This window comes from Galleria mellonella, unplaced genomic scaffold, assembly GCF_026898425.1.
Source record: "Galleria mellonella isolate WM207_F2 unplaced genomic scaffold, CSIRO_AGI_GalMel_v1 utg132, whole genome shotgun sequence".
Classification (NCBI taxonomy): Eukaryota; Metazoa; Arthropoda; class Insecta; order Lepidoptera; family Pyralidae; genus Galleria; species Galleria mellonella.
In genome coordinates this window covers 7420275-7446409 of record NW_026441989.1, presented here as the reverse complement: position 1 = coordinate 7446409, position 26135 = coordinate 7420275, and the positions used below count along the sequence as shown (strand labels likewise).

The window sequence follows — 26135 nt, the reverse complement described above, 5'->3', positions numbered from 1 at the left end:
ACGTTTAAAAGTTTTCTAACTGAAATTTAAACAAAGCTGGTGTAGAAAAAATGTATTGTAACGTTTTGAAACTTTATTTTCAATACATCTACATCTCATACTTATTCCAAATAAGGTATAATTCTGGGGTAATTTTATTTAAAAAATGTTTAATTTACGTACAGCGCTCAAACTTAGAACTTATCAGTTAGTCAACCCATTATATTATTTCGAGAATAATTGCGCATATGGGCGCGCGCTGGAAATCTTTTGTATTATTTCCGATCAATCATAGACGACACTTGAACTCACTCTCCCTTTCTTTATCTCTCAACACTTTCAGTGACTTGCTTATAGCTTGGAACTACATATGTGTTTAACTCAATCCCGTCATTACGATATTATTGTTTGTTGAAGTACGCTTGAATTGGACCTTGATTTTGCTTGTGATGTGGATATTGTTTAACTTGGTTTTTTGAAGGAAAATTCCTAATATATACACTCCACGTGAATATGCAGAAATGTTTTTTATTTACGGTCTCTGTGATGGGAATGCTCAGCAAGCAGCACGTATGTATCATGAGCGTTATCCCAATCGGGATTTTCTCCTTTCTTCTTATGCAAATATAATTAATAAAAACAGGACGAAAGATGCACCATCCATAGAGTTATACAGTCGTATAACATTTTCTATATACTAGCCTACTACGAATCGAGAAAAAAGTAACTGATAGTGTGTATATATATATATATATATATATATATATCACATCCTCTTTTTGCTAATGATATTAGCATAGTAAGAAAAGAGGCAACCATATGATTTAATGTTTATATTTTATCATTCCTTCTATGTAATTCAGGGAGGGACACAGTACGATCAAACAAGTCCATCGTTTAATTGACACCATAAACAGAGCCCTGGAAAAAAATACTGCTCTGCTATATTTCTGAATTTGATAAAGTCTGGCTTGACAGGCTTCTATTCAAAATTAAACAGGCGCTTCCTCACTCTTTCTTTCAAATAATAAAATCGTATTTAAATAAAAGATGCTTTGAAGTAAAACATAATGACGAGCTTTATAAATGCATGAAATACTTTCTGGAGTGCCACAGGGCAGCATTTTGGGTCCAGTCCTGTATCTGATTTTCACTGCTGATTTACCAATACTCAAAGATGTCACCACCACTGCTACATATGCGAACGACAGAGCCTTCCTGTCTGTTCACAAAGACCCAAAAATAGCATCGGAAAATCTCCAAAGACATCTTATTATGGTTGAACAATGGTTTGAAAAATGGCGTATTAAAGTCAACAAATACAAATCTATTCATGTAACCTTCACACTGAGAAGAAAAATATGTCCGCCTGTCCTGTTACACAATGAATAAGTACCTCAGGCAGATGATGTTAAGTACCTGGGTATGCACTTAGACCGCTGACTCACCTGGCAAAAGCATATATGGACTAAACGTAAACAACTAGTCACAAAAATCTGTAGCTGTACTAGCTTATAGAACGTTAATTCCGACTGACATATGATTGCATGACCATATACAAAACCATCATCAAACCTATTTGGACATATGGCATACAACTTTTGGGCTCAGCTAGTAACAGCAATATAGAAATATTGGAAAGGTTCCAAAGTAAGACAATAAGAAACATGTTTAATATGCCACAATATATAAGTAATAAATTTATGAATATGGACATCAAACTGAAAACGATAAAACAGGAAATCGAGACATTTAGTAAAAACTATCAGTCCAGATTGAATAAGCACAGAAATGAATTGGCCGCTCAATTACAGGGATCGGGAAGCATTACTTTCTCTCGATTAAAAAGATATAGTATCCAAGGACTGGTAGAAAGATTTACAGACAGAGATTGAGAGCTGGTTATGGATTGCCCTCATCATATATTAACAATATTTAAACCTGACATCCAAACAGCAGATTGGATTAGTGTTCTATAAGGAACAGATTGCCAATTAGCAGACTAGAAAAAGAAAAAAAATGTTTTTTATTATGATTTTGTATTATTAATGTACTAATTAACTAAGTCTCCAAATCTTAAAATCTGCTTCTTGGCACAATTTACCTACTAAGCTTGCAGCTGGGATGACAACATTCACTGCTATATTGCCATAAAGAAAAATGCTAAATCCCCAATAAACAACTTCAAATATTGTCAATGTCAAATTTTGTCTGATCATATTCTTTTTAATCTGTGTATATTTTAAATTCTGAAAGTCTAGAAATTTAGGTACTTACCTAGGTGGGTTTATTCATTTCATTTATTGATTTTTCTCTGCCTCTCGACTTCTAGTTGCTAAAATTCCATCTAATCAATTCACTATCCTTTGATTGTGTTCCATAAGTTTTGCGTTGAAATATAAATGTAAGTCTACTAACTTTCCTCTAACTACACCTACCCTAAAGCAGTCACTAACAAATTGCCGGTAACCTTTTTGTTTCAAATTACAGATAAAATGGCGTCTGATACCTTAGTACCTATAGAATCAAATCCTGAGGTTATGAATAAATTCCTTCAAAAATTAGGTGTTCCATCTAATTGGAGCATAGTCGATGTAATGGGCTTAGATTCTGAGATGCTGTCTTGGGTTCCTCGTCCGACTATTTCTGTTATGCTGCTGTTTCCTGTATCTGCTGCATATGAAGATCATAAAAAGAAAGAGGAAAGTGAAATATTGGCTAAGGGCCAAGAAGTTTCAAGTGACATTTTTTATATGAAACAAAATGTAAGTAATGCTTGTGGCACTGTAGCTCTGGTACACAGTGTCGCCAACAATTGTGATAAAATCCAGCTTTCTGATGGCCCTATGAAAAAATTTATAGAAGAAGCCAAACCATTAGATGCTGCTGCTCGAGGAACTCTGTTTGCAAAGACTGAAGGCATTATCAATGCTCATAAAGAATTGGCTCAAGAGGGTCAAACTAATACCCCCAGTGCCGAAGAACCTGTTGATCATCATTTTGTAGCATTTGTACACAAAAATGGAGCATTATATGAATTAGATGGCAGAAAGGCTTTCCCTATCAATCATGGACCTACTACACCAGATAATCTATTAGAAGATGCTGCTAAAATTTGCAAAGAATTCATGGCTCGTGATCCTAATGAAGTTCGTTTTACTGTGATGGCTTTAGCAGCTTCCAACTAAATTATCTTCAAAAATATCATCAATTTTTATTATTATTCTACCTTTGTTGTGACAATATGCTTGGCACAGGGGTAGGGTGTTGCTTTGCTTAAAAAGTATGCCAGGTTCAATTCTCAGTCAGATATAGAAATTTTCCTAAATTGACTTAGTCTAGATCATACCACAAATGTCTATTGCCTGTTTTCTCATTTTACATGATAACCTATATATGAGAATTAGGAAATTTGATGTGACTATGTGGCACTTAATAATCTATGGCTTACTGTACTCGGCAACTGAGCTTTATTTGTGAAACAAAAAAAGGTGCAATATAAGCAAGCTTTTGTGATACAATAAAGTATTTATTGATTTTTGTAACTTTATTCATGTTTTATTATATAAAACATTTTAGTATATATTTTTATCCCAAAAAATTGCAGATCCTAAAAATTATAAAATCTTAACAAAATCAGAAATTAGTGAAGAAAGAATGAAGTCTCAAAAGAATAGTCAATGTGCCGGTTCATAGACCACTGCTGCTCTCAGACATTTTCTATTAAATACATGTAATAGTTTTTCTAAATGAAGATTGAGGTTTTTATTATTTTTAATATTATGAGTAATATGTCCCACACTTCTGTGTTTAATTTTACTACTATTGGCAGTGATTATTTATTTATTCTTTATTGACATATTACAAAAAATGTCTGGTACAAAAGGTGGACTTAATACTACACTAATGGAAAAAATTAAGGGATGACCAGAGGGAGACTACAAAAGTAGATTGCTTGGGTACCTCTGTCCCATTCGTATTTCAACCGTAAAGCAGTTGTGTTTTTATGGCTGTGTTTCGGTTTGAAGGGTGGGATATGGCGTGAATTTACAGGGTACAGAGGAATAACATCTATATTCTCAGGAATGGCAACGCATGGGGGGTATCATGGGCGAAACAGTATACTGTTATGTCCATGGTACTGCTCATGTCTATAGGCGACGGTTACCACTTTCCATCAGGTGGACCGTCAGCTTGTTAGCCATACTGTTGTATAAAAAAAATCAAACTTTTAGGTGATTTTCAAAAAGCTGTAACTTGGTGAAAAATTGTAGAGTCTAAAGTCGAAAAATTTTTCATTCCAATTTTTTTCAGGTAATTTTGAAATTTTTGCTTTTTTTACGTCTATCAAATAACTTGTTTATTCAGATTCAAATTACTTTTTTAAATCCTCTATACGATCATTTTTCGCGGGGATATCGGACTTTGAATAAAAAAGGATAATTTTGTATTTGACTAACAATATCTCTGCAACTAATAATCGCACAGAAACTTGAAGGTGGGTTCCGGAAACTTGAATAAATTCCCTAGTCAGATAAGCCATTGTGTTTTGAAAAAAATTTTTTTCATTGTTAACATGTTTTTGAAAATACAACAAAAATGAGGTTTCTGATGGTTTTTTACAAAGTAAAGCGCTAAATGGAAAATATTGAGAAATGGCAACGCATGGGGTTATCATGGGCGAAACAGTATACTGTTATGTCCATGGTACTGCTCATGTCTATAGGCGACGGTTACCACTTTCCATTAGGTGGGCCGTCAGCTTCTAATGTTAAGTGTGCTTTTTCGTACCAATAAGCTCATAATCCTTAAAAAATGAAAAAAAAATCTCGGTTTTTTGCACATTTTTATTGCAAACTGTGTTAAAAAATTGGAAATCAATAATTTTCTGAATTATCGAAAAAAATTTTTTTAATAAAAAAATCTTTAATTCAAAGATTTTTAAAAACAAGATTTTTTCATTTTTAAAGATTATGTGCTTTTTGGAGCGAAAAATGTGAACCTTCAATTTTTTCAAAAAATTTATCGAGTAAAACAAAGAATCGGCTGAATGGATTAAATTGAAACTTTGTGGGTATATTGAACTGTAAAAGGCACACTTAACATTAGAGGTTTCCTCAATATTTTTTATTTAACGCTTTACTTTGCAAAAAACATCAAAAGCTCTTTTTTTTGCTGTATTTTCAAAAACATGTCCAAATCGAAAAAAATTTTTTTTAAAAAATTAATTGCTCATCATTGTAGAAAATTTATTCAAGTTTCCGAAACCCACCTTCAACTTTCTGCCCGATCAATAGTTGCAGAGATATTGTTAATCAAAGACAAAATGATTCTTTTTCATTTAAAGTCCGATATCTCCGCGAAAATGAGGATTTAAAAAAGTAATTTGAAGTTGAATAAACAAGTTATCTGGTCCATATGGTGATTATGTCAAAAAAAATTTAAAAGACCATAGACGTAATAAAAATTTTTAACTATTTTTGTGTGGTTGTGTGGAAATATTTTTCGAGTTTAGACCCAAAAATTACACACTTGGAGCTACAATTTGCTTTTTTCTAAAAAGTCTCTACGATGATTTTTCTCCAAGTTACAGCCTATTGAATATCACCTAAAAATTCGTCATTTTTTTGATCCCTTAATTTTTTTCATTAGTGTATATAGCATTCTCTTCTAGTCAACTTTTGACAAAACTAATGTAATTATGTGGTGAAAAATTAAAAATTGTAGTAGATAAACAATTACATATACATTAGGACTCTGTCCCATTCGTACAAAAGTCGTTATTTCGTTAAAATTTTCCCCTCTGGTGATTAGATTTACCTAATCTAAATAGTAGATTTTGTATTAGATTATTCTTTTATAATTATGGTGCTGTGTAGTGGCCAAGTGAATATAATTATTATAAGTATAAAAATTTCTAATATTTGAAACTGACTTAATTTTACATGAGATCTCACAATATAACTCTTATAGTGAGGATTTTTTTTTTACATTTTTTTTTTGTTTTTGATGACATCTCATTTCTTTTTGTAGATCATTCTACTTATTTTTTTGTCCAGCAGCTACAAATACAATGCATTATTTGAATGAATGAACGTAGTTTTCAATTATTATTTCCATTTAATGAAAATGAATAATAAAATATGAGTATTTTTTATTTAACTCTCAATCTCCATCAGAAAGTATATTATTTGAATCATATTGTCTCAAAGCAAATATCGAGCGCACCAATATCATATAATTTCAATGAATATTGTCATATAAGCCATTCTCTTGTTAGACATGACAAACTAACAGAGAAATACCTAATTTTAAAAATCGTAAACAATTTGATTGCAGTTGTTTTTGTGTGATGCCGGAACAAACATACAAACAAAATTTCAGAAAAATATTGTTTTGGCTTCTATTAGTCATATTTAGACCCCTTATAATAATTTTCTTAAATTACAATTCGATATAGACAACGTCTAGTTACAGTTTTATTATATTAGTAAGATAGGTACTTAGGTTTAAATAATGTTATTGTCTAACAAAACTTTGTTTTACTTTCACTTAAAATATACAATATCTATAAATATAATAAAACTGAGAAAACGAGTCAGGGGGATGTTAGAAGTGAAATAGAACACATCCAGATGTTTGTTTGTACGGGCTATAGGTAATCTCCGAAACTGTTAGACCGATTTCAATGAAATTTTGCGTGGTAGTACCTTACATCTCCGTTCAACATTTTATATAACTACTTTTAATAACGGAAAATTAAGAGAAATAAAATAATAAATAAAGAGTTCCCGTGGGATAGTTAAAAACCTATAGTAACTTATACACCTTAGTACACAACCTATTTAAGTCATTTCGATCTAAGGCAAAGAGTGAGAATGACATGTCATTTGAAATCTTGTTCCAGTTTGCCCAGACATAATAAATAAGTGGGTACATACATCAATATATACTAAACAGAAATAACAAATACCACGCGGTCAAAGTCGCAGGCATCAGCTAGTAGTTATTAAATTTAGAATTATATTATATTGTCTATATTATTTAAAATCTTTAGAAGAAGTAAATATGGCAATAATGTAACTGACTGTTGTATTTAAATTATCTCATATTTATTGTTTGTATTTGTTGTATGATACAAGTATTTCTAATATTTAGTGCAATAAAAATATTATTAAATAAATTTATGTTTCCATAATTTCATTTGTCTGCTCTTTTTCCAATTTTTGAGATTAGCATAGTATAATAATAATTTATGGTCATTATTAGCACTTTTTTAATCAAGACCAATCTAACGACATGTTATTTATATGTTTTATATTTATAAAGTCCAACAAGTGTTTACTTTACTCAGTTAAGTAAAAATATCACATTAATAATTACATACATTATTAAGATACATTCAAAATAATACGTGTACAAGTATCAAAATTCTTTCAAATGTAATCCATAGCAAATTCCGCTACACGTTTATTTTCGTTTGCGCATGTGTGTTACTCACATATGCAACTCAATGCGCTTTAGCCAAATTTTAGTGACTTGATTTTGTTTTTTACATTTTAATTTTCTAAATTTACTTTATTACATAATAACACTTAAAACTATGCATTTGCTATTATATATATATATATATATATATATATATAAACATCAGGAATGCCAACGCATGGTTGGCATATATATATATATATATATATATATATATATATATATATATATATTTTTGTACATATGTGTATATGCAGGATGTGGGGTTTCATGTGGTCCAAACGAAAACCATCGATAGAGACAGGTCAGTTATAATTTATTTAAAAATATGATTAATTATAAGTAAAAATAGGTACGTTCTAAATTCAAAACTTCCCTCCACATTTTTTGCGAGCTAATTAAAATTACCGTGTCTCGTTGAAAAATGGATTTGTGTCGAGAACATTTTCGCAATATGATTTTTTACAATTTTAAGTGTCGCCTGAAACTGGACAAATCGTACGATAGACTTCAAATGGCATTCATGGATAAAGGCCCTTGTAAGGCAAACGTGTATCGTTAATATAATGAATTTAAGCGTGGTCGACTAACTTTGGTGGATGAGGGATGGCATTCCTCAACAAAATGTCAAAAAAATTATAATATCAACGAAAAACGGACTGCAGGCTCTAATAAGGGCTAGAGGGGGCAATAGAAGGTATTGATTTAATATTTTTTTTTAATTTTATAATTTTTTTTTTATTCCCAAAATACGGGACCTATTCCTAAATTCCCATTGTTCCTACTCTTACGTTCAGACATCATTTACTTAAGAAATAATTGATGGATTTCAATGATAATGATATCAAATTAAAGCTGACATCTTAAGCTTTCGAATGCCATATCATTTTTATAATTGACATTTGTCGTTTTAGTAAAATCAATGCATATGTGCGCTGTCAAGGGCTGAATTGATTTGGTTGCTCGCGAGTGTAGTCGAAAACAACATTCAAAAAGTTGATGACAAACTTCGACAAATTAAATTTGATAAAAGTGTAAGATATTTGTTCGAATCTAAGAACAAGGAGTAATTAAATCTTTGGTTAGAATCAGGAGAAAGTAGCACCACCAGTACAGTTTTGAATAAAGACAAATTTTGAGGAGCAATTGCAAAAATCCATGACGCGAATAGGGCTACAAAGTTTTTTTTTTATACAACTTAGAATGGCAAACAAGCTGACGATCCACCTGATGGAAAGTGGTAACCGTCGCCTATAGACAGGAGCAGTACCATGGACATAACAGAGTATACTGTTTTGTCCATGATACCCCCATGCGTTGGCATTCCTGATGTTTATTATGTTTTATTATGTTTACCCATATAAAACACTTGGTGCAAAAGAATATTCTCTAAGGTAAATCTAAACAAAACAAAAATAAGGAATAGGTTCCTAAAACAACATGTTTCAGCTATAATTAGCACAAAACAGGAGATAAAGAAATACTGAGTGTCTCCTTTAAGACCAACTAAAACCATGATCAAAAAGATGTCTTCAAAATGTATGTAGGAAACTTGAAAAATGAAGACGAAAATTTTGAGGTAATTATCGATAATAAATTAAAAATATCAATAATTACCTCTAAATATATAATTTTTTTGTTTATTAAAGTAATTTTATTGAATTCGTTGTGTATTTTTTCCATTTTCTTGTAGACATATTTTTGGCATTTTGGTAAATGGCAGATTCGCTATTAATGAGATGGTAATACTGCAACTATCTATATATTCTTGTAAACAAACTACCTTTAGTTACTTTTAGTCTTCCGAATTAATTTTATTAGACAACGCTCCACTCCTATTCCTTTATTATCTATGATTGTGATAAATTTATTAATGAAAGTAGGCCATTATTATAATAATATCTTACCTATTAAGTTTTTCTGATCTGTGAAAGTAACCTCGATATACCTACAAGCAAAGAAATCTATTAATCAAGTAATAAATACCTTCGTAGAATTTATATTACCAAGTCTCAAAATATAACTACTTCCAGAACAATCCGTTTACTTCGAAGAAACTTCCGTTTACTTGCAGAAATTCATTGCATTATATTTATATACCGGTAACCTAAGTTCTTTATAGTTTAGAAAAATATGGAAACTGATGTTTTGGTACCAATAGAATCCAACCCTGAGGTTATGACTAAATTTCTTCAAAAACTGGGAGTTCCTCCCGACTGGAGCATACTGGACGTAATCGGTTTAGATGCCTTAAGCCTGTCTTGGGTTCCTCGCCCGGTTATTTCTGTCTTGCTCCTATATCCTATATCTGCATCTAGTGAAGAACATAAAAAGAAAGAAGAAAGTGAAATCTTGTCTAAGGGCCAAGAAATTTCAAGTAATGTTTTTTATATGAAACAGTGTCTAAGTAATGTTTGTGGAACTATAGCTCTCGTCCATAGTGTAGCTAACAATCTTGATAAAATACAACTTGCTGATGGTTATTTGAAAAAGTTCTTAGATGAAGCCAGAACACTGGATCCTGATGAACGAGGAATTCTCTTTACAAAATCTGCAAATATTATTAATGCTCATAAAGAATTGGCTGAAGAAGGTCAAACAAATTCCAGCCCTGAAGATCTTGTGAATCATCATTTTATAGCATTTGTGCACAAAGATGGGATGTTGTATGAATTGGATGGCAATAAAGCTTTCCCTATAAATCATGGACCTACTACTGCAGAAAATCTCTTAGAAGATGCTGCAAAAATTTGCATGGAATTCATAAATCGTGATCCTGATGAAGTTCGTTTCACAGTGATGGTATTATCAGAATATGAATAAAATAAAGATTATTAACTTTAGTAAATTTAAAATTGTACTCTTACTTATTAAGTGTTAAATAATTCTTTTTGTGATACATATATTATTTATTTTAAATTTTATTAAATGATGATTATATATTTTAGATATTTTTCTTTGCTACTTGAAAAAAACTAAACACCCCCAAACTTGTTTCTTTGTTTAAATACTTAGTTACAAGTAGGTAGGTAATTTACCAAAATATTTTTAATACATAAACTACTAAAACCAACATTATATACAACTACTACTAGTTAATAAGGTATTATTTACATAATTATAACATACTTTGCACAATTCCATTGGCATAAGGTCTAATAAATCAAAATGGTAGGTAGAATTATTTTCATAATTTTAACACATCAATATAAGTCATGACTGTGCTACATATATGTAATCTTACACTAAAAATGTCAATTCACAAGATTTTTTCTTCCCCATTTGGTTTTAGTTATTTGAGCTATTAATTAATGTATTATTTATTATATCAGCTTTTCTAACTTTAGGGCAGTCCTCTTCATAACTCAATAAATTGGAACCTCTTCCAGCACTTATAGGAGAGAGGAGGGTATTACAATAAGTGCAACACCATCACACCAATTGCCTGGTTTTCAAGCTAGGATACCCTGTTATGAGGAATTAGGCAACATATGTCTGGGAGCAGATCTGAGCAAATTTAGAAAATGTCGTTTCCTAAAATTTCCTGACTGGGATTGAATCCAAAAGCTCATTTATGCAAAGCAATATACCCGTCACGACGCTACCGAGCTCATCAAGAGTTAGTAAATACAACAACGCGGTCGCCTCTGGTACCATCGTAGTTAATTCATAACAAATTTGTCACAAAGGGCAGAATTACCTGTTTTTATCTTCTTCATTGATAGCTTGCCAACGTATTCATATACCGATGGCGCAGATGGCATTACCACTTTATTATCATCCATTAAAAACAGTACTGTGTTTTAAATTCGAACGTGAGTATCTAAGTCTCGATCTCAAAGTTCTGATGTAATAAAATATTACGTTTTTTCTATGTATATTTTAATTAATGGAAGCATTGATAAATACATATTAAATATAGTTTTCGGAAGTAATTTCATTAAGGTTCGAAAAAAAATACATATTCAATCGACAAATAATTTATTTTAGTATCTATCTTTAATAATACCCATTTTAATAATACGTAATATAACTATTTACAAATAAAACTTACATATTGAGAGGTAATTGTCTTTTTAGATCATAAACTCCCTCTGTGGGTGTAGTGGTCAGTATGAACAGCTGCAGACCAGACGAGGGGGAGGGGGTTGAACATAGTTTTATTTAAGGTAGGGCTAAGTGGGTTATAATTTAAATAAGCTTATATTTTATTCATTAAGAAAAGCAAATAATCGCTGATCCAGAAAATGTTGAGAATCTATAAATTTTAATCTATTTAGAATGCATTGAGCTTAATACAGAATGATCCTAAAAATAAGAATGGTGCGTTACGATGACATGATACGCATTTAATACTTGCGACGAGGACGAAAGTCTAACTGACGTAATTATCAAATATAAAGTTTAAAACAGATCTTTGTATAAAATATTATTTGAGCATATTTATAGAAAATAGTGAATTTAATTAATTATTATAATTGGCTATTTTAATACATGGCGTCCTTGACAAATTACACCTAGTATAGTTTATAAAATATCTGATGGTGAAGCCGCAGTCGGATCTTCTGTGTTAATTGTCGAACGTTGATCTGAAACATTGAGTACTTGGTTAATATGACTGAATATATTACACATCACAAAGAGTAGAGTGTATTGAGGATGTTTGCGAGGTTATGATTTTTTTATGCAATTAAGAATAGCAAAGAAGCGGACAGGCCACCCGATGAAAAGAGGCAACTGTCAGCTCTAGACATGAACATAACAGAGTATACTGTTTTACCCATGATACCCCACATGCGTTGCCATTCTTGAGGAATAAGGTATATTTTTGTATCCTGTAAATTCACTGCCATATCCCACGCAAACACTACTGCTTCACGGTAGAAACACGAATGAGACAGAAGTCTTATATACAAAGACTTAGAGGGAAACTTATGGATAAAGTTTCCCTCTGATAGGAAGATCTACGTATACGTCGGAGCAGATTCCCCCAATGTTGTTGACATATCTTCGTGAATCTCCTTTGGAGTTAGTTTTTTTTTTAAACAGGTATTTGATGACCGCACGTTGCTCAATTTTCTCCATTCTTTAAAAACGCTGCACTTAGGCTCACAAAATTCAGTCTAATTTAAAAACAGACAATGCTATTGCGATAGAATTTTACAATGTGATAACCAGAGAAGACGCAAATCGAATGAGGTCAGTTACATTAAATATTCGCGGCCTAACACATAAATACTTGAACTATTTTAATCTACCCTCGTATATTACATATCCATTAAAATTAATTTGTAAGAACTAAAAATCTATTATTTTATAGGTATTATAATAATTATTTACCATTTACAGTCACCATGTCACGTGCATATTTAGGTAACAATAAAGTGAGTGTAAGTCCCACGATGACGCTGCCTCCACACACCCACGATAACACATCGCGATAATAAGATGAATCAGCACCATCTGCACTGGAACAAAGTGGGATATTATTATACATGTGAGTAAGAATGAATTCGTTTAACTATTCTAAAAGGGTCATCAAAATAGTAACACGTCTCAGAATGAGAATCAGGATGTCTATGGGGTTAGCTAGTTAAAAACAATCTGTATAAATACAAATTAACTGCAAAATGCTTCTTCATCATCATCATCATACTAGCCGTTAATTGTTTACTGATGAACATATGCCTTCCCATTGAGGGATTTTCCTGTAAAACCCAAGAACGCCCGTACTAAAAATGTCTGAGAAAGATTGTATTCCACCAACAATACCGACATCAATTGTGACAAAACCAGTTATTTTGATTTAAAAACTAAACTACTGAACAGATTTTGATAAAATTTATATTGGAGATTCTATAAGTATATCTTTTCAGATAAAAAAAGAATTATTCAAATAAATTATGAGGTGTAAACATAAAATACAAAGGAATTGAGAACCTTCTTATTTTTGAAGTCGGTTAAAAATAGGTATATTATACTTATTGTGGTTGATTTTTCTTTCTGAGTATTACATTACTTGGATCTTCACAGGCCTCATGGAGCGACCTTACTGTTCAGAGGATTTCTAAACGTTGTGGGACCATAGCTTCACATACCTGTTTGTTTGTTTTGATTTAATATTTGATTTGTACCGCTGTTTCTTCAGCGTCAAAACAGCCTCGACATAGAGGGCTGTCTATGACTTCTATTGCGTATAAATGTTTGTTTTAGGGGTAATGACCCGTTATTGTCCCTTTAATTGCTGTAAGGTTGTTCCTATCTAGATATAATAAACGTTTTTATAGTCGTTGATTCAACGTTGGCATGGTCAGTTTTGAATGTCTGCAATCAGTAGCCTGTATCCATCTTTGGTTTTGTATGTCAGTGGATCTGTGACGAATCCATGTTCGAAACTGCGAGAACGGAAGAGGAAGAAGTGGATACAGGCCTGCCACTTTCGTTCCAGAACCCCTTCTAGATTATACAGCATACTTATCAATCAATCAATAAATAAATGCTTTAAAATTGTAACTAATCTATGACAATTATTTCGCAAAATTTTTAATTCAACATTTTATTATTACGATTAAAATGCCACTTTAGAATAGAACGACTATGAAATTTCTAACTAACACAACTAAGTAGACAAATTACTTGCATAGATATATAGATAGATATTCTTTATTGTTTCCTCCAAAAGATTACAATAGTAAACTTATTATAAATATAAACAATTACAAGAAATGATCACAGTGAGAAAATAATGGGCGACTTTATCGCTAACAGCGATCTCTTCCAGGTAATCTTTGGATGGAGAGGAGTAATTATAAACAATTTGGTGGGATGCACGATGGGAAATTGTTAACTGTTACTTCTAAATATGAAGATGTGATACATGTGATAATATAAATATATATCCCTACTCATTAGAACATATATATTTAAACACTTACTACATTTGTATTATTGCTATTGCAATGCCACAAGCGAGTTTGTCTGTAAAACTCATGAGTCCATAGACAAACGCAGACGCTTCAGTTCTTGCACCTACTAAATCAGCAGTCAACGCCAGGCTTGTTACAAGCATAATAGCACCCCCAAATCCTATGAAACATACAGAATCGTTAAAAAATACACTTGTGATTTTATAATCTGATTGTCAAATATTTAGAAACATTATCAAAAAATATTGAATAAAATAATAAAAAAAAAAAAGATGTTTGCGTTAAAAAAATTTTACATACATTCAAAAATTGTGATTTTATAATATTTTTATAAATGCTATTCAATAAAACGATTGTCAAATATTTAAGTAAAAAAATATCTCCCTCTGGTGAATCTATCCCTATAGATCTTCGAGCCAAGTATTTTGCAAGATAGACATAGAGTACCGAAGTCCTCCATCCTTAAATAGGTGTTTTTCCTTTTCTCATTTTCATAATGGAATTTACAGAAAAAAAATCTAATTTCCTGAAGCGTACATACGGGCATACCCTCTTATTCATAAAAAATAAAAAGGCCTACACACCTATTTTAACTATTCGAGTGTTTTGTCAGTCTTTTGAATTGAGAAATTAGCGCAAAAAAGACGCTTTCAACATTGTAGAAGATTTGACATTTTTATGAATAAGATGGTAGAGTAGAGGGGAGAGTATTTACTTTTATATTTACGAAAGAAAATCATCTGCGTATATATAAAATATATATGTTGATACAAGTGATTAGTGTAGTATAAAGAATTATCTAAGAGATGTTAGTACTCAAAATACGATACTTTTATATTTTGAGAAATCACCAGAAAACGAATATTGGATAATCAAATCCCAAAACACTGTATCTTAAGAATATTGGATATTAAAAAGTTACATATTTTTCTTCATTAAAATCAGTCAAGTTGTTCATGTATATACCCAAGCAAACAAACACCGTTACTATTACATTTATAAAATGCCAGTATGAATAAAAAAGAAAAAGGATGTATAGAATGTGTGTATGTATATAATAATATACTGACCTATTAACACAGCTACTAAATAAATGTAATAAATTTTATAATTATCATCCGATTCAATATAAATCCACACAAAACCAGAGAGCGCGCATGCAGATCCCAATAAATAATTTAACTTTCGGGTGAACGACCTTGGGATAAGCCTTTGTACACCTGCTGCAGTAAGACTCCCAAGGTATAAAGCGAGAGGTATTACGGCGAGAGAACGTGCGGCCAATCCCAGTGTCCGATGGAGGTACAAAGGAATTAATACTTGTGATACATTTACTACAAGTCTTGTACTCATGTACACACCAGCCACCTAAAAATAAATATTACTATTACGTGACATAGCAAAACTATACATGAGAAGTGGGTAGTATCTCTATCTGAATTATTGCCGATAGCAAACAAATTATTTAAGTATTGTGTTTAGGTTAAACGTGTACTGTGGATGTTTGGAGATGGACTGTTTGCTTATCATTCCCCGCGTTCGTTTTATAAATAAACATAAAAAAACTACATCATCATCATTAACAACCCTATTGGTCATCGTTAAAGTTCTTTTTTTTTTATATTTTGCCACAAAATACGATCCAGTGTTAACGGAGTAAACGTGGCTGAGTTTGCAGGTACTAGAGATAGGATGGTTTTTATTCTGAAGAAGAAAAAATGAACCCGACAGGTGGCGGTAGGGGGCAAAACAACGTTCGCCATGTCAGTATGTTTAAATATAAAAATAAATATATATTTACTTGATACAATACTGGTTTCTTTAAGAATTCACAGTGTGTTTGAACGGGCGTATTATTGTCATAATCGATCAGTTGATCTTGATTTCTATTTGTCCGTTTTTCCGTTACAGACAAGTGAAACAATATTGATGCAACTGTACCCACACTTAACACTATGTATACGATATGTCTGAACTTCCAAGCATCTCCAGGCCCCACTTGCTGAAATTAATAATAATTACAATTATATGAGAGTACCGTGACATTAATGAAAAGCAGCAACTATTTCAGAGATATTTCCTTCCCTAGGCGTTCAAGTTATATTATCGAGATTTTTTTATACTATAATATATTTATACTATAAACCCTTTATTTTAAAAACGCCATATATGGCGTTTTTCAAATAAAGGTAAAACAATTTTAGGTTGGTAACGTATGCGCAGTGTCCCTGGTATTGCAAGTGTCCGCAGGGTGTGGTAATCGCTTACTAGAAAGCGATCGGGAACTTGTTTGCCATTTAAGTAATATAAAAAAAGCTTAAATACTTCAGGGATCATTAACAGATTTTAAAACTTGATGGATAATTTAATAGAAGTTCTGTTTTGTTTGGTAAATGATAACACTGTGTATGTCAATGCCTAGAGACCTAGAATAACTATAACGAGGCTGTTGACACTTGCAGGTTTACCACAAAGAAGTTAAACTTGCGATAGACAATTGTGTAAATTGTGATCTTGTTTATGTCTAAATATAATAAAAAGATACTTAAAGTAATCAATTTAAAGATATTGATTAAATACTGTTTATATAAAGTGTTTTAGTAACACTATTGATTTTCACTCACGTAAATTATTTACATTTTTTATTTACATAAAACTTTTAATAAAATTTAAAATAAATGATAAAACATTGTTAAATAGCTGCAGTGCAAACGTAATAGCGGTTTTATCATTATTATTACTATAGCATTAAAAACTTTTTTTTTTTTACAACGCAGGAGGCATTAAAAACTATGATTTTGCAGGTGTGCTGCAAGCTATGATTTTGTTCGCTCAATGGGTGCCTATGTATTACACAGCGGATAACTATAATTAGCTAGCATTTAGTAAGTGTGTAACATATAATTGATTAAGTAAAACATTGTTGTTATCCCAAAAAAAAACTAAATAAAAAAGAAATAATATAAGTGTGAAAGGGTCATGTTTAATATATTTTCAAGACAAAATTATCAAATGTGGCACAGAGAAGAAACGCATTTGTCAACTACTATCGTTGTGGAAATAGGTACTTTATGATTTAAAAATAAACATTCATTATGTCATTAATGATATTATTATAACTACAAATGTTCTAATATTCTATAGGTAATTGGCACAATTAACAATGCTGGCATATGGAAAAAATATAAAATAAAATAAGCATATTTTTATGCACTATGATTGTATATCTTACATATATTATGACATATTATTGCTCTTTTGTATTTTTAAGTAATTAAATTTAATAAATAACTAAATATAAGATTGCAAAGTATAGAAAACTTGCGAGAGTGCCAAGTAGCCGACTAGAAGTAGGTATAGAATGATCTACATGGTAAATAAAGTGAGTGTAATATGTATATATTGTATGATACGTACTGTATGAAAAAATACCTATCTTTTAAAATGTACCTACTACAAAGTTTACGTACCTACAACATTTATAAATAATTTGTATTGTCACTTACTTGCTTATCACATTCACCAGTAACACGTAATACGATCCATGTAATAATGTACACAAATAAATTTGAGAACACAGTAAATCCATATCTGCAAATATATAATTAGAGGATTCCATAAAAAAACACAATATTTTTGACTACCAATGATATAGTATTGTTGATGATGATGATGAATAAGCAGATCACTAATCAAGGATATATCTTCTATAGTCCATTAGTTTCATTTGGGTTTATTTTTTATAACTCTGGTCATTAGTGTTCAGCTTTTTGATCAAAGTCTGATATTACATCAGGAGTTTAATATATCTACTTTAAGAGATTTGTAATACTTTGAATTAGAAAATCATTATTTTATAAATTTTAACATATATGTAGTTAATGTTATGTTCTAAGTAATATAATATAATGTATAATCTATATAGGGGAGGCCTATGTTCAGCAGTAGACAATTAACGGCTGATGTGGTATAGTAGTAAAAGTAAACATTTGGCTGATGATAGATTCTGAATTTGGATTCTAATTTGATCAAATCAATATTAAAATCATTTTCTCACCTGATGGAAAGTAGTAACAATCATCTACAGACAGAATTCACCATAATTATAATGGTATTATTTATGCATTGCCATTAACATAGACAGTAATACCACCACACCCTACAATGTCAATGCCATATTTCCATCATTCAAAGCACAACCAATGCAGATGACTTTTGAACCAGATATTTCTCTGTAATTAAATTTAACAAATAATAGGCATGATGAAATAATTCTTCAGTTACCTAACAGCAGTGAGATGGGCCCTCGTATGATCATCATCAGCTAGCTCTGGTATTAAACTCAAATGTGAAATCTGCACAGCTGCCCATCCAATTTGGAATGTCACAATAAATGATGAAAAATAAAACATTTGCGCCCATTTGTGGGTCATAGAACATCCAACACATTGTGAGAATATAAATGGAAATGATGCTAGTATGCATGCTGTACCTGTAAAAATTATTGAAAATTAAAAAAAGGATAGATACTTCCACATACAAAATGAGACTTTACATATAAATACACATTTACTAACATATACATTTAGCTTACAATTATGCATTCTATATCATAAAGATTTATATTTATACATAGAAATTGACTTTAAATTTAGCCCATTTTAAATATATATTAAGTTTTTCTTTCCTGAAAGGTTTTGGGTGTATGTCTCCATGATTTGAAACCTGCAATATTTATAATTGTGTTTAAAGGAATAAATAAATATAATTAAACAAGTAACTAATTGTATTCTTTTCCATTTCTTCTGGGCTGAAACTATTTACTGTATTGAATGGTAGAATAATAAAACATTTATAAGTAATAAATGTCTAATAAAAAAATATGATTTTGTAAAAAACTGCTTAATCAAAAATTATTAAGGGCCAATCTTCAGTATTTTAGTGTTAATAATGGATACTATTACTTTATTACGTTTCAGCTCTCTAACTATAAAAATAGAAGATTTAGCAACAGCACTAAGAAATATATATAAATAATTTACTCACCAAAAAGGTGCCACAGTTTTCTTTTGCCATATTTTGCACTAACCAAGTTATCAGTGTGATCTGAATGATAGCCAATAAATGGTGTGGACAACGCATCAGAAATTTGCCCTATCAACATTAAGTTCCCAGCTTGGGTAGCACTAAATTCAAGTACTAAGTGAAAGAACACTATTAAATAAGTAAACCATAGGCTAGCACATACATCATTTAGTACATGTCCAATACCATATCCTATTTGAAGCCTAAGGCTAGTTGATATATCTATTAATTCATTATCCATTTCTTTTAGTTATTTCGAATATTCTGCGAGAATAAACTACAAAACAAAAAGTAGAATATAATTTAAAGTTAAAATAATAATAATTTTAAAATAAAATTAAGTTAATTTAGTTTCTTACATAAAATTATTTTAGATTTAAAATTTATTTAAACAATTATGTTTTCAAGTTCCATTGAAATAAATCTTTTAGCGATAAAAACAATAGAGAATTAATTTGATTTTATTAATATACTATATTCTTCGTTGTAATTTGTTCACATCAAATAACTATAAAGACAATAATCACTCACTAACTTTATAATTAGGTAGTATACATATCATAAATAAAAGTAAATCAAAAAATATAAATAAATAATGACAAAGTAAAATGAAATCAACGGCAGATATCATTCGTGAAACGTCAAAAATAGACATAAGCACGACATACGTATGTATCAATCACAGATTAGAGAGAATATCTAATGATAGATTTAGTATAGTGTACTAATGTGAATTGAACTAAATTATGTAAAGTAGGTACTTCATATGATAGTTAGGTACCTATTACATTTGTAGGTATTCCAGGTTCATAATTTCAATTTGCGAAATTAAATCAAATCGAATCAATTTGGCTACTTGGGGGAGGTACAATTTCGGGTCCATTTTAACTGGCAACACTGGTGTCAAGTTAAAATTATAAAAAAATAAAATCCTAATCTACATACTACATAGTCTCCCTAATCTAAGTTCTATTTACAGGAAAACGTCAAGTCTAATTCTAAGTTTTGTTTTATGGTTGTTTTATTGTATTATAGATAATTATTGTAAAATTTCTCCCTCTTTCAGCAATAAACAAAGTTTAAAACATATATTATAACCCTTTAAAAGACTGACTAATAAGTATTCATTAATAAAATTAAAGAAAACCAAATAATGTCAATATACCGATTATTTTGGATAATTTTTATTTCTGCTTATTCTGTCGTTCGTAGTGATGATTTTAAAGAAGAGATGTATATTAAACCCCTGCCACCATCACATCTATATACTTATTTTCAATTTATAACTATTGTAAATCACAAATCCAGTAAGTTTATAATAAAACTAGATAGTCCTCTTGTGGAAAATCTAATGTAAGGAATGCTTAATAGGTTTTGATTTTGTTTTAGCTGAACACTCTCACTTATCGCCAAGATCACTAGGGGAAGTTATATCACGATTTAAAGTAGATGAACTGCATTTAACTTTGACTGAAGGACAATGGAGACACCATCAATGGGGATATCCGGTTCTCGATGCCGCACCAGGCGCGGAACTGTATGCTTGGTTCGCAACAGATGTTGACGATATTGATACCCAGTGGCGCAAGTTAACTTCTACCTTGTCGGGACTATTTTGTGCCTCTCTCAATTTTATAGATAATTTCAACACAGTAATACCTCAAATGGCACTATGGCCTACAGGAGCTGTAAAACCAATTCAGAACATTACATCCCAGCTTAGATACGCTTCTTTGCCAAGAGAAATTGTTTGCACAGAAAACCTAACTCCATGGAAGAAACTTTTACCTTGCGAATCAAGTCGGGGATTTTCAGCATTATTAAACTCAAGAATGATACACAACACAAAATACCATTCAATTGGGGTTCATGTTAGAAAAATTTGTGCCAATAAAGACTGTACTGACACTCATTTAGAAATAAAACAAACTGTAGCACTTGTTTATGATTATAAAATTATAAATAGTATGGACTGGTCATTTAGGAAATTATTTGGCCAAGGATTGCCTGGAGCTTGTACCCTCTCATCTGCCAGTACAATATATGTTGATGTAACAACTAATTCTAGTCATTCATTCAAGTTGACACCATCACCTCACAGAATATTACAATCACAAAGAGGAGCTAGTGAAACAGAGTTTGCTGTATATGATATACATAACAATGGTGAAATGATAAATATTGGTGCAAAGTATGATTCTAAGTATAGTAATAATATGACTGTTATAATCCCACCTCCTATATATTTCAATAGATATGTTTTGGGTTATGGTAAAGAATTTGGTGGTATTGTTACTGAATTAGTTAATAATTACATGACAGCTATCGATGTTGTTCTATTAGAAAATGCACCTTGGTGGTTGCCAATACAGCTTAGCTCATTGAGAGTCAATGGAGAAGCTAATAACAAGCTTGTCATTGCACAATACTTTTCACCTGGGAGAAATAGACAGAAACCTTACCATTTAGAACTACTAATAAAACTGCCTCCGAGATCTACTACCACTGTTACAATTGATTTTGAATTTGTATTTTTAAAATGGCAAGAATACCCACCAGATGCCAACCATGGGTTTTACATTGGATCTGCATTGATAACTGCAAATTTGCCAACTGCAAAACAATATTCGAGCTTACCTATTAGTGGCAGCACTTTTGACTCCATAATCAATGCATCAAAACCTTGTAAGTATCATACCTTATTAGAATTAATATATTCATAATAATAATTATGAGTAGTATAATATGTTTAATTATATTTAATCATTAAAACTTATGAAAAATACAAATATAGAATAAAGTTAATTTTTAAGGTACACTTTCCCCTGTCCACCACTGGCTAGTAAGATTATTTTGAATTAGTTTTTTCTTTATTTCTCTATGTGATTAATATGTCTGAATAAACAGCCTATAAAAGCAACATTTTTTTACCATTTTAATATTTTTCCAAGTTTCATTTTTACCTGAAAAAATTCTATTTTAAATTTTTTGAATATTTGTTGTCTATTTATTTTATTTATACTTTTGCACACATTAAAATATGTCTACAGGGCGGAATTAATGACTGATGACATTCTCTACCAGTCAACCGTAATGCTAAAATGACAATGGCAGGGCATTGGTCTAACAAAATCAGTTTAAAATAAATATTATGGATATAACAACAGAATCTATGTATATAATAATATGTATGTTACATATGTATAGAATATACTTACAAAAATTATACATTTATAACAGGAATTTTAGGAATTTATATAAACATTCTTAAAAAATGAACATAAGTTTTAAGAATATTAATTGTTACTTAATAACTGTACACCACTTATTTATTTGAATATTTGTAAATGAATGGAAGAATACTTAAAATACAATATTTATCTTGTTTCAGGGTATCCAGCTGTGTTCAGAACAAATGGAGCCATGGTCTCCTTACCTACTCCAGATTTTAGTATGCCATACAATGTCATTTGTCTTGCTTGTACTGTTGTAGCATTAGCATTTGGACCACTCCATAATATTTGTACCAAAGAATTAATATTAAAGCCAGTGGGTACCCCAGTGTCTTTAACCCAGAAACTAATGAATTTACTCAAGAGAAAAAAGGATTAATAGCTTAGTTTCATTTATTGATTTTTTTAGTTTTCAATAAATATAATTTATCAAGTACAAAAATTTATTTATTTTGTTACCTATGTTACAATGAATAAGCATAACTAAAGCTGAATGTAGGTTGCCCATACATAATTAAGAGCATGCCCATTGTTGCCCATGACTCTCCTTAACAATTGATTGTAATCTGGATTGAGTATATTCCAAACATTTTAAATGTAGGCAAAAATAGAAAGTCTGGTTCATAATATTTTAATTACTAGTATTTCTTAAAAAGTCTATATATTCGTCATCACTTCCAAAGCCATTAAAATCTTACCCATATGACCGTTTTTTTTTATGGGTGAAAATAGAATAGTAACCCCGCCTGCGCTAACCGGATACGCTGGCGGAGCACCAGTGAAGGGTGATCGATGAGAATGAAAACAGGCCAGGTAGGCTATCCTGTCTCAGTTAAAATTAGTCACGATTGTCTCCAGGGGGAACCGCGTGGAAGTCGACCTGACAGGGTATATTGCTAATAATGAAACTGATAGCTCGCATTACTAAAAATCCCTTCCCCCCATACCCATATGAGCGTTTGATACGTTAACACTGGCCTTGAGAGTTGTCAAAGAATTTTTTTACTATTTCCGGTGTACATAACATTCGATAAATCTACATTTCGCCGAGCTTAATAGCTTCTAACGTGCGAACAATGGTGAAAAAGGGATTGTTAGTATTGAGGTCTAATTGACCCATTGCATGCAGTACACACTATCAGGTCGACTACCACGCGGTTACCCCTAGAAACCATCGTGGTTAATTGTAGTGGAATTCGTCACGATGGGCTAACTACCTGCCATTTTATCCTCACCTATCATCGTTCTCTGGTGCCGCGCCAGCGTATTCCGATAGTGCAGGCCGGTAACCCTGCTTTATCACCCATTAAAAAAACGTGTGAACATTTGCATGTCTACTACCGTTTTATATCTACGTTGAATTATTACCTATTTAATAATACTTTATAATAGTTTATGGACACACACTATAATTGTCATTTTGACGCAAATTATTTTGTGTGCTCCGCTTTTGTATGTTGTTTATTTTAATTTGTTGAATCGACTGTATGGGTTCAAAAAGTTGGTAAAGTACACTATAAAATAATAGAATGTTTTTAACGCTCTACAAATAATTGTTTTAAGTTATGATATGGTTCACTTAATATAAAAGAAACTATTCGCTAAGTGAAGCGTACCTATTTCAACTTGTTTGTAGGACGCTTGAATACACCTTATTTGTAATACAAAAACTATAATAAATATAAATAGGTACATAGTACGTACGTACATAGGTAATGAAACGAGGCAGAGTAAAAGGATTGTTAGGCCGGATCTAAACTATAATGCCGCTCTCAGTATGGTCAGTACAAACAGTTCGAGATTGATCGAAACGGGACTGGATTATAGTGTGAATATACACATTGTTTCTTACGTAATTATATTTTACCAGACCGAGAATAGTACTATAGTGTAGATCAGGTCTTAGTAATGATAGTATTTTTAATACTCCCATTGTATGTATCTGTCTACTCTCATTTATCATCTCTTACTGGTGCCGTGCCAATGTATACCGATAGTGTAGGCGGGATTACAATTAGAAAAAATGAGGCAAGGCGCTGCAGCGCTGCATGAGATTGTACTAAGGTAATACCGAGTCTATTCAAGATAACACACTAAACACGTGCATTGCTTGAAGTAGGGAAGGTTGTAGAGCTTTTAAATAATAGTAGTTAATCCTCAAATGTTAGCAGTCGTGCGTATTCTAAATATCGGAAATAAAAAATAATAATAAACAAGCTAATGATATTCTTTAAACTTCCGTAAAATAACACCTAATGCAGTAAAATATGTGAATTTTATATTGCTATTTGACACCAGTACAATATTATACCTAAAAGCTATTAACAACTTTGTAAACCCCAAAAATATTATCCGTATATGCCTACTTTTAGACCACATCACTCCCGAACCAATGACGCTTAATAATGTCTAGTATGTACCTACTGATTATACCTAATTATTTGTGGTTAACAATTTCCATTTTGTAGGAAGAAAAATGTGCAATGTTTGTGCTGTAAGACATGCAAAACATGTACAGATTTCCATAAAATACTGGATTTGAAAGATGTTGGACTTGTTATATATCGCCATACACCAGGATTAGAAAACGTAAGTCAAACGAAATCATCATTGCTATCCAAAAATTACGTGGAAATTGGAGAGATAGATAGTTTTTTATGCAACTCAGAATGGCAAATAAGCTGGCGGCTTCCCTAATGGAAAATGATAACCGTCGCCTATAGATATAAATAGTATCATGGACATGACAGAGTATACTGTGTTGCTCATGAGACCCTTCATGCGTTACCATTCCTGAGGACTAACATGTTATGCCTCTGTATTTTTATTGCTTTATCTCACCCTTCAAACCGAAACACAGCCATGCAAACACAATTCAAAAGATACTTAACCGATTTTGACTTTTTCATTTTTAGAAAGTTACATTATCAGAGAATAACATAGGCTATGTCTATTTTAATTTAAAACAATCATACAAAATCTGTAAAGGCTGGTTAGCTCCGAAATGAAAATGACAACCCTCAGTCGTTAAAAAAAAATATATGAGATGGAAAAGGAGGTAAACTCTATCGGCTTCATAAATAATCATCAAGACTGATTTAGAAATGAAAATGATATTAAGTAATATAGACAAGAAATACGACACGACACGGAAGGGATGAAGGCTTTGCACAAAAATTCTTTGCATGGATACCTCTGTTTCTTCTGTATACATTACCGTGAAGCATATGTGCTTGGATGGCTGTATTTAAGTTTAAAGGATGAGATATGACAGTGAAAATATATGGTATGGAGGCTTAACACCATAATCCTTGCATTGCATGAAAGGTACATGGATATCACAGAGTATGTCCGTGGTGTTATTCATATAAGTTACCTTTTCGTTACCATTTCCTTCTGATGGGCCGTCAGCTTGGTTACAATT

At 31.3% G+C, this 26135-nt stretch overlaps 4 protein-coding genes across 8 annotated transcripts; 3 read left to right on the top strand and 1 right to left on the bottom strand.

Moving 5' to 3' along the window:
* The first annotated feature begins 2162 nt into the window (after nt 1–2162).
* Nucleotides 2163–3529, top strand: LOC113518131 (ubiquitin carboxyl-terminal hydrolase isozyme L3-like). 2 transcript variants are annotated; one of them, XM_026902908.3, is made up of 2 exons: nt 2163–2260; nt 2470–3529. In XM_026902908.3, the coding sequence occupies exon 2, from the start codon at nt 2475–2477 to the stop codon at nt 3165–3167; it is 693 nt and encodes a 230-aa protein (XP_026758709.2). In that variant the 5' UTR covers nt 2163–2260; nt 2470–2474; the 3' UTR covers nt 3168–3529. The 2 variants fall into 2 exon arrangements, with proteins under 2 accessions (XP_026758709.2, XP_026758708.2); XM_026902907.3 differs by having other exon boundaries at nt 2243–2383.
* Nucleotides 3530–9220: 5691 nt separating this feature from the next.
* LOC113518357 (ubiquitin carboxyl-terminal hydrolase-like) lies at nt 9221–10409 on the top strand. Its single transcript, XM_026903242.3, has one exon. It carries the CDS (start codon nt 9601–9603, stop codon nt 10288–10290), a length of 690 nt encoding a protein of 229 aa, XP_026759043.2. The 5' UTR covers nt 9221–9600; the 3' UTR covers nt 10291–10409.
* Nucleotides 10410–11431: 1022 nt separating this feature from the next.
* On the bottom strand, nt 11432–20134 carry LOC113518270 (major facilitator superfamily domain-containing protein 12-like). 4 transcript variants are annotated; one of them, XM_031913153.2, is made up of 9 exons: nt 20014–20134; nt 19440–19755; nt 18678–18885; nt 17900–17984; nt 16195–16395; nt 15464–15761; nt 14403–14553; nt 12808–12935; nt 11432–12056 (listed from the first exon to the last, which is right to left on the bottom strand). In XM_031913153.2, exons 2-9 carry the CDS (start codon nt 19717–19719, stop codon nt 11995–11997), a joined length of 1413 nt encoding a protein of 470 aa, XP_031769013.2. In that variant the 5' UTR covers nt 19720–19755; nt 20014–20134; the 3' UTR covers nt 11432–11994. The 4 variants fall into 4 exon arrangements, with proteins under 4 accessions (XP_031769013.2, XP_026758910.2, XP_031769014.2 ...); XM_026903109.3 differs by having other exon boundaries at nt 19838–20120; XM_031913154.2 differs by having other exon boundaries at nt 20010–20110.
* A 271-nt stretch (nt 20135–20405) lies between these two features.
* On the top strand, nt 20406–23153 carry LOC113518139 (GPI transamidase component PIG-T). The gene is made up of 3 exons (XM_026902918.3): nt 20406–20785; nt 20868–22163; nt 22870–23153. The coding sequence occupies exons 1-3, from the start codon at nt 20632–20634 to the stop codon at nt 23088–23090; spliced, it is 1671 nt and encodes a 556-aa protein (XP_026758719.2). The 5' UTR covers nt 20406–20631; the 3' UTR covers nt 23091–23153.
* Nucleotides 23154–26135: the final 2982 nt, after the last annotated feature.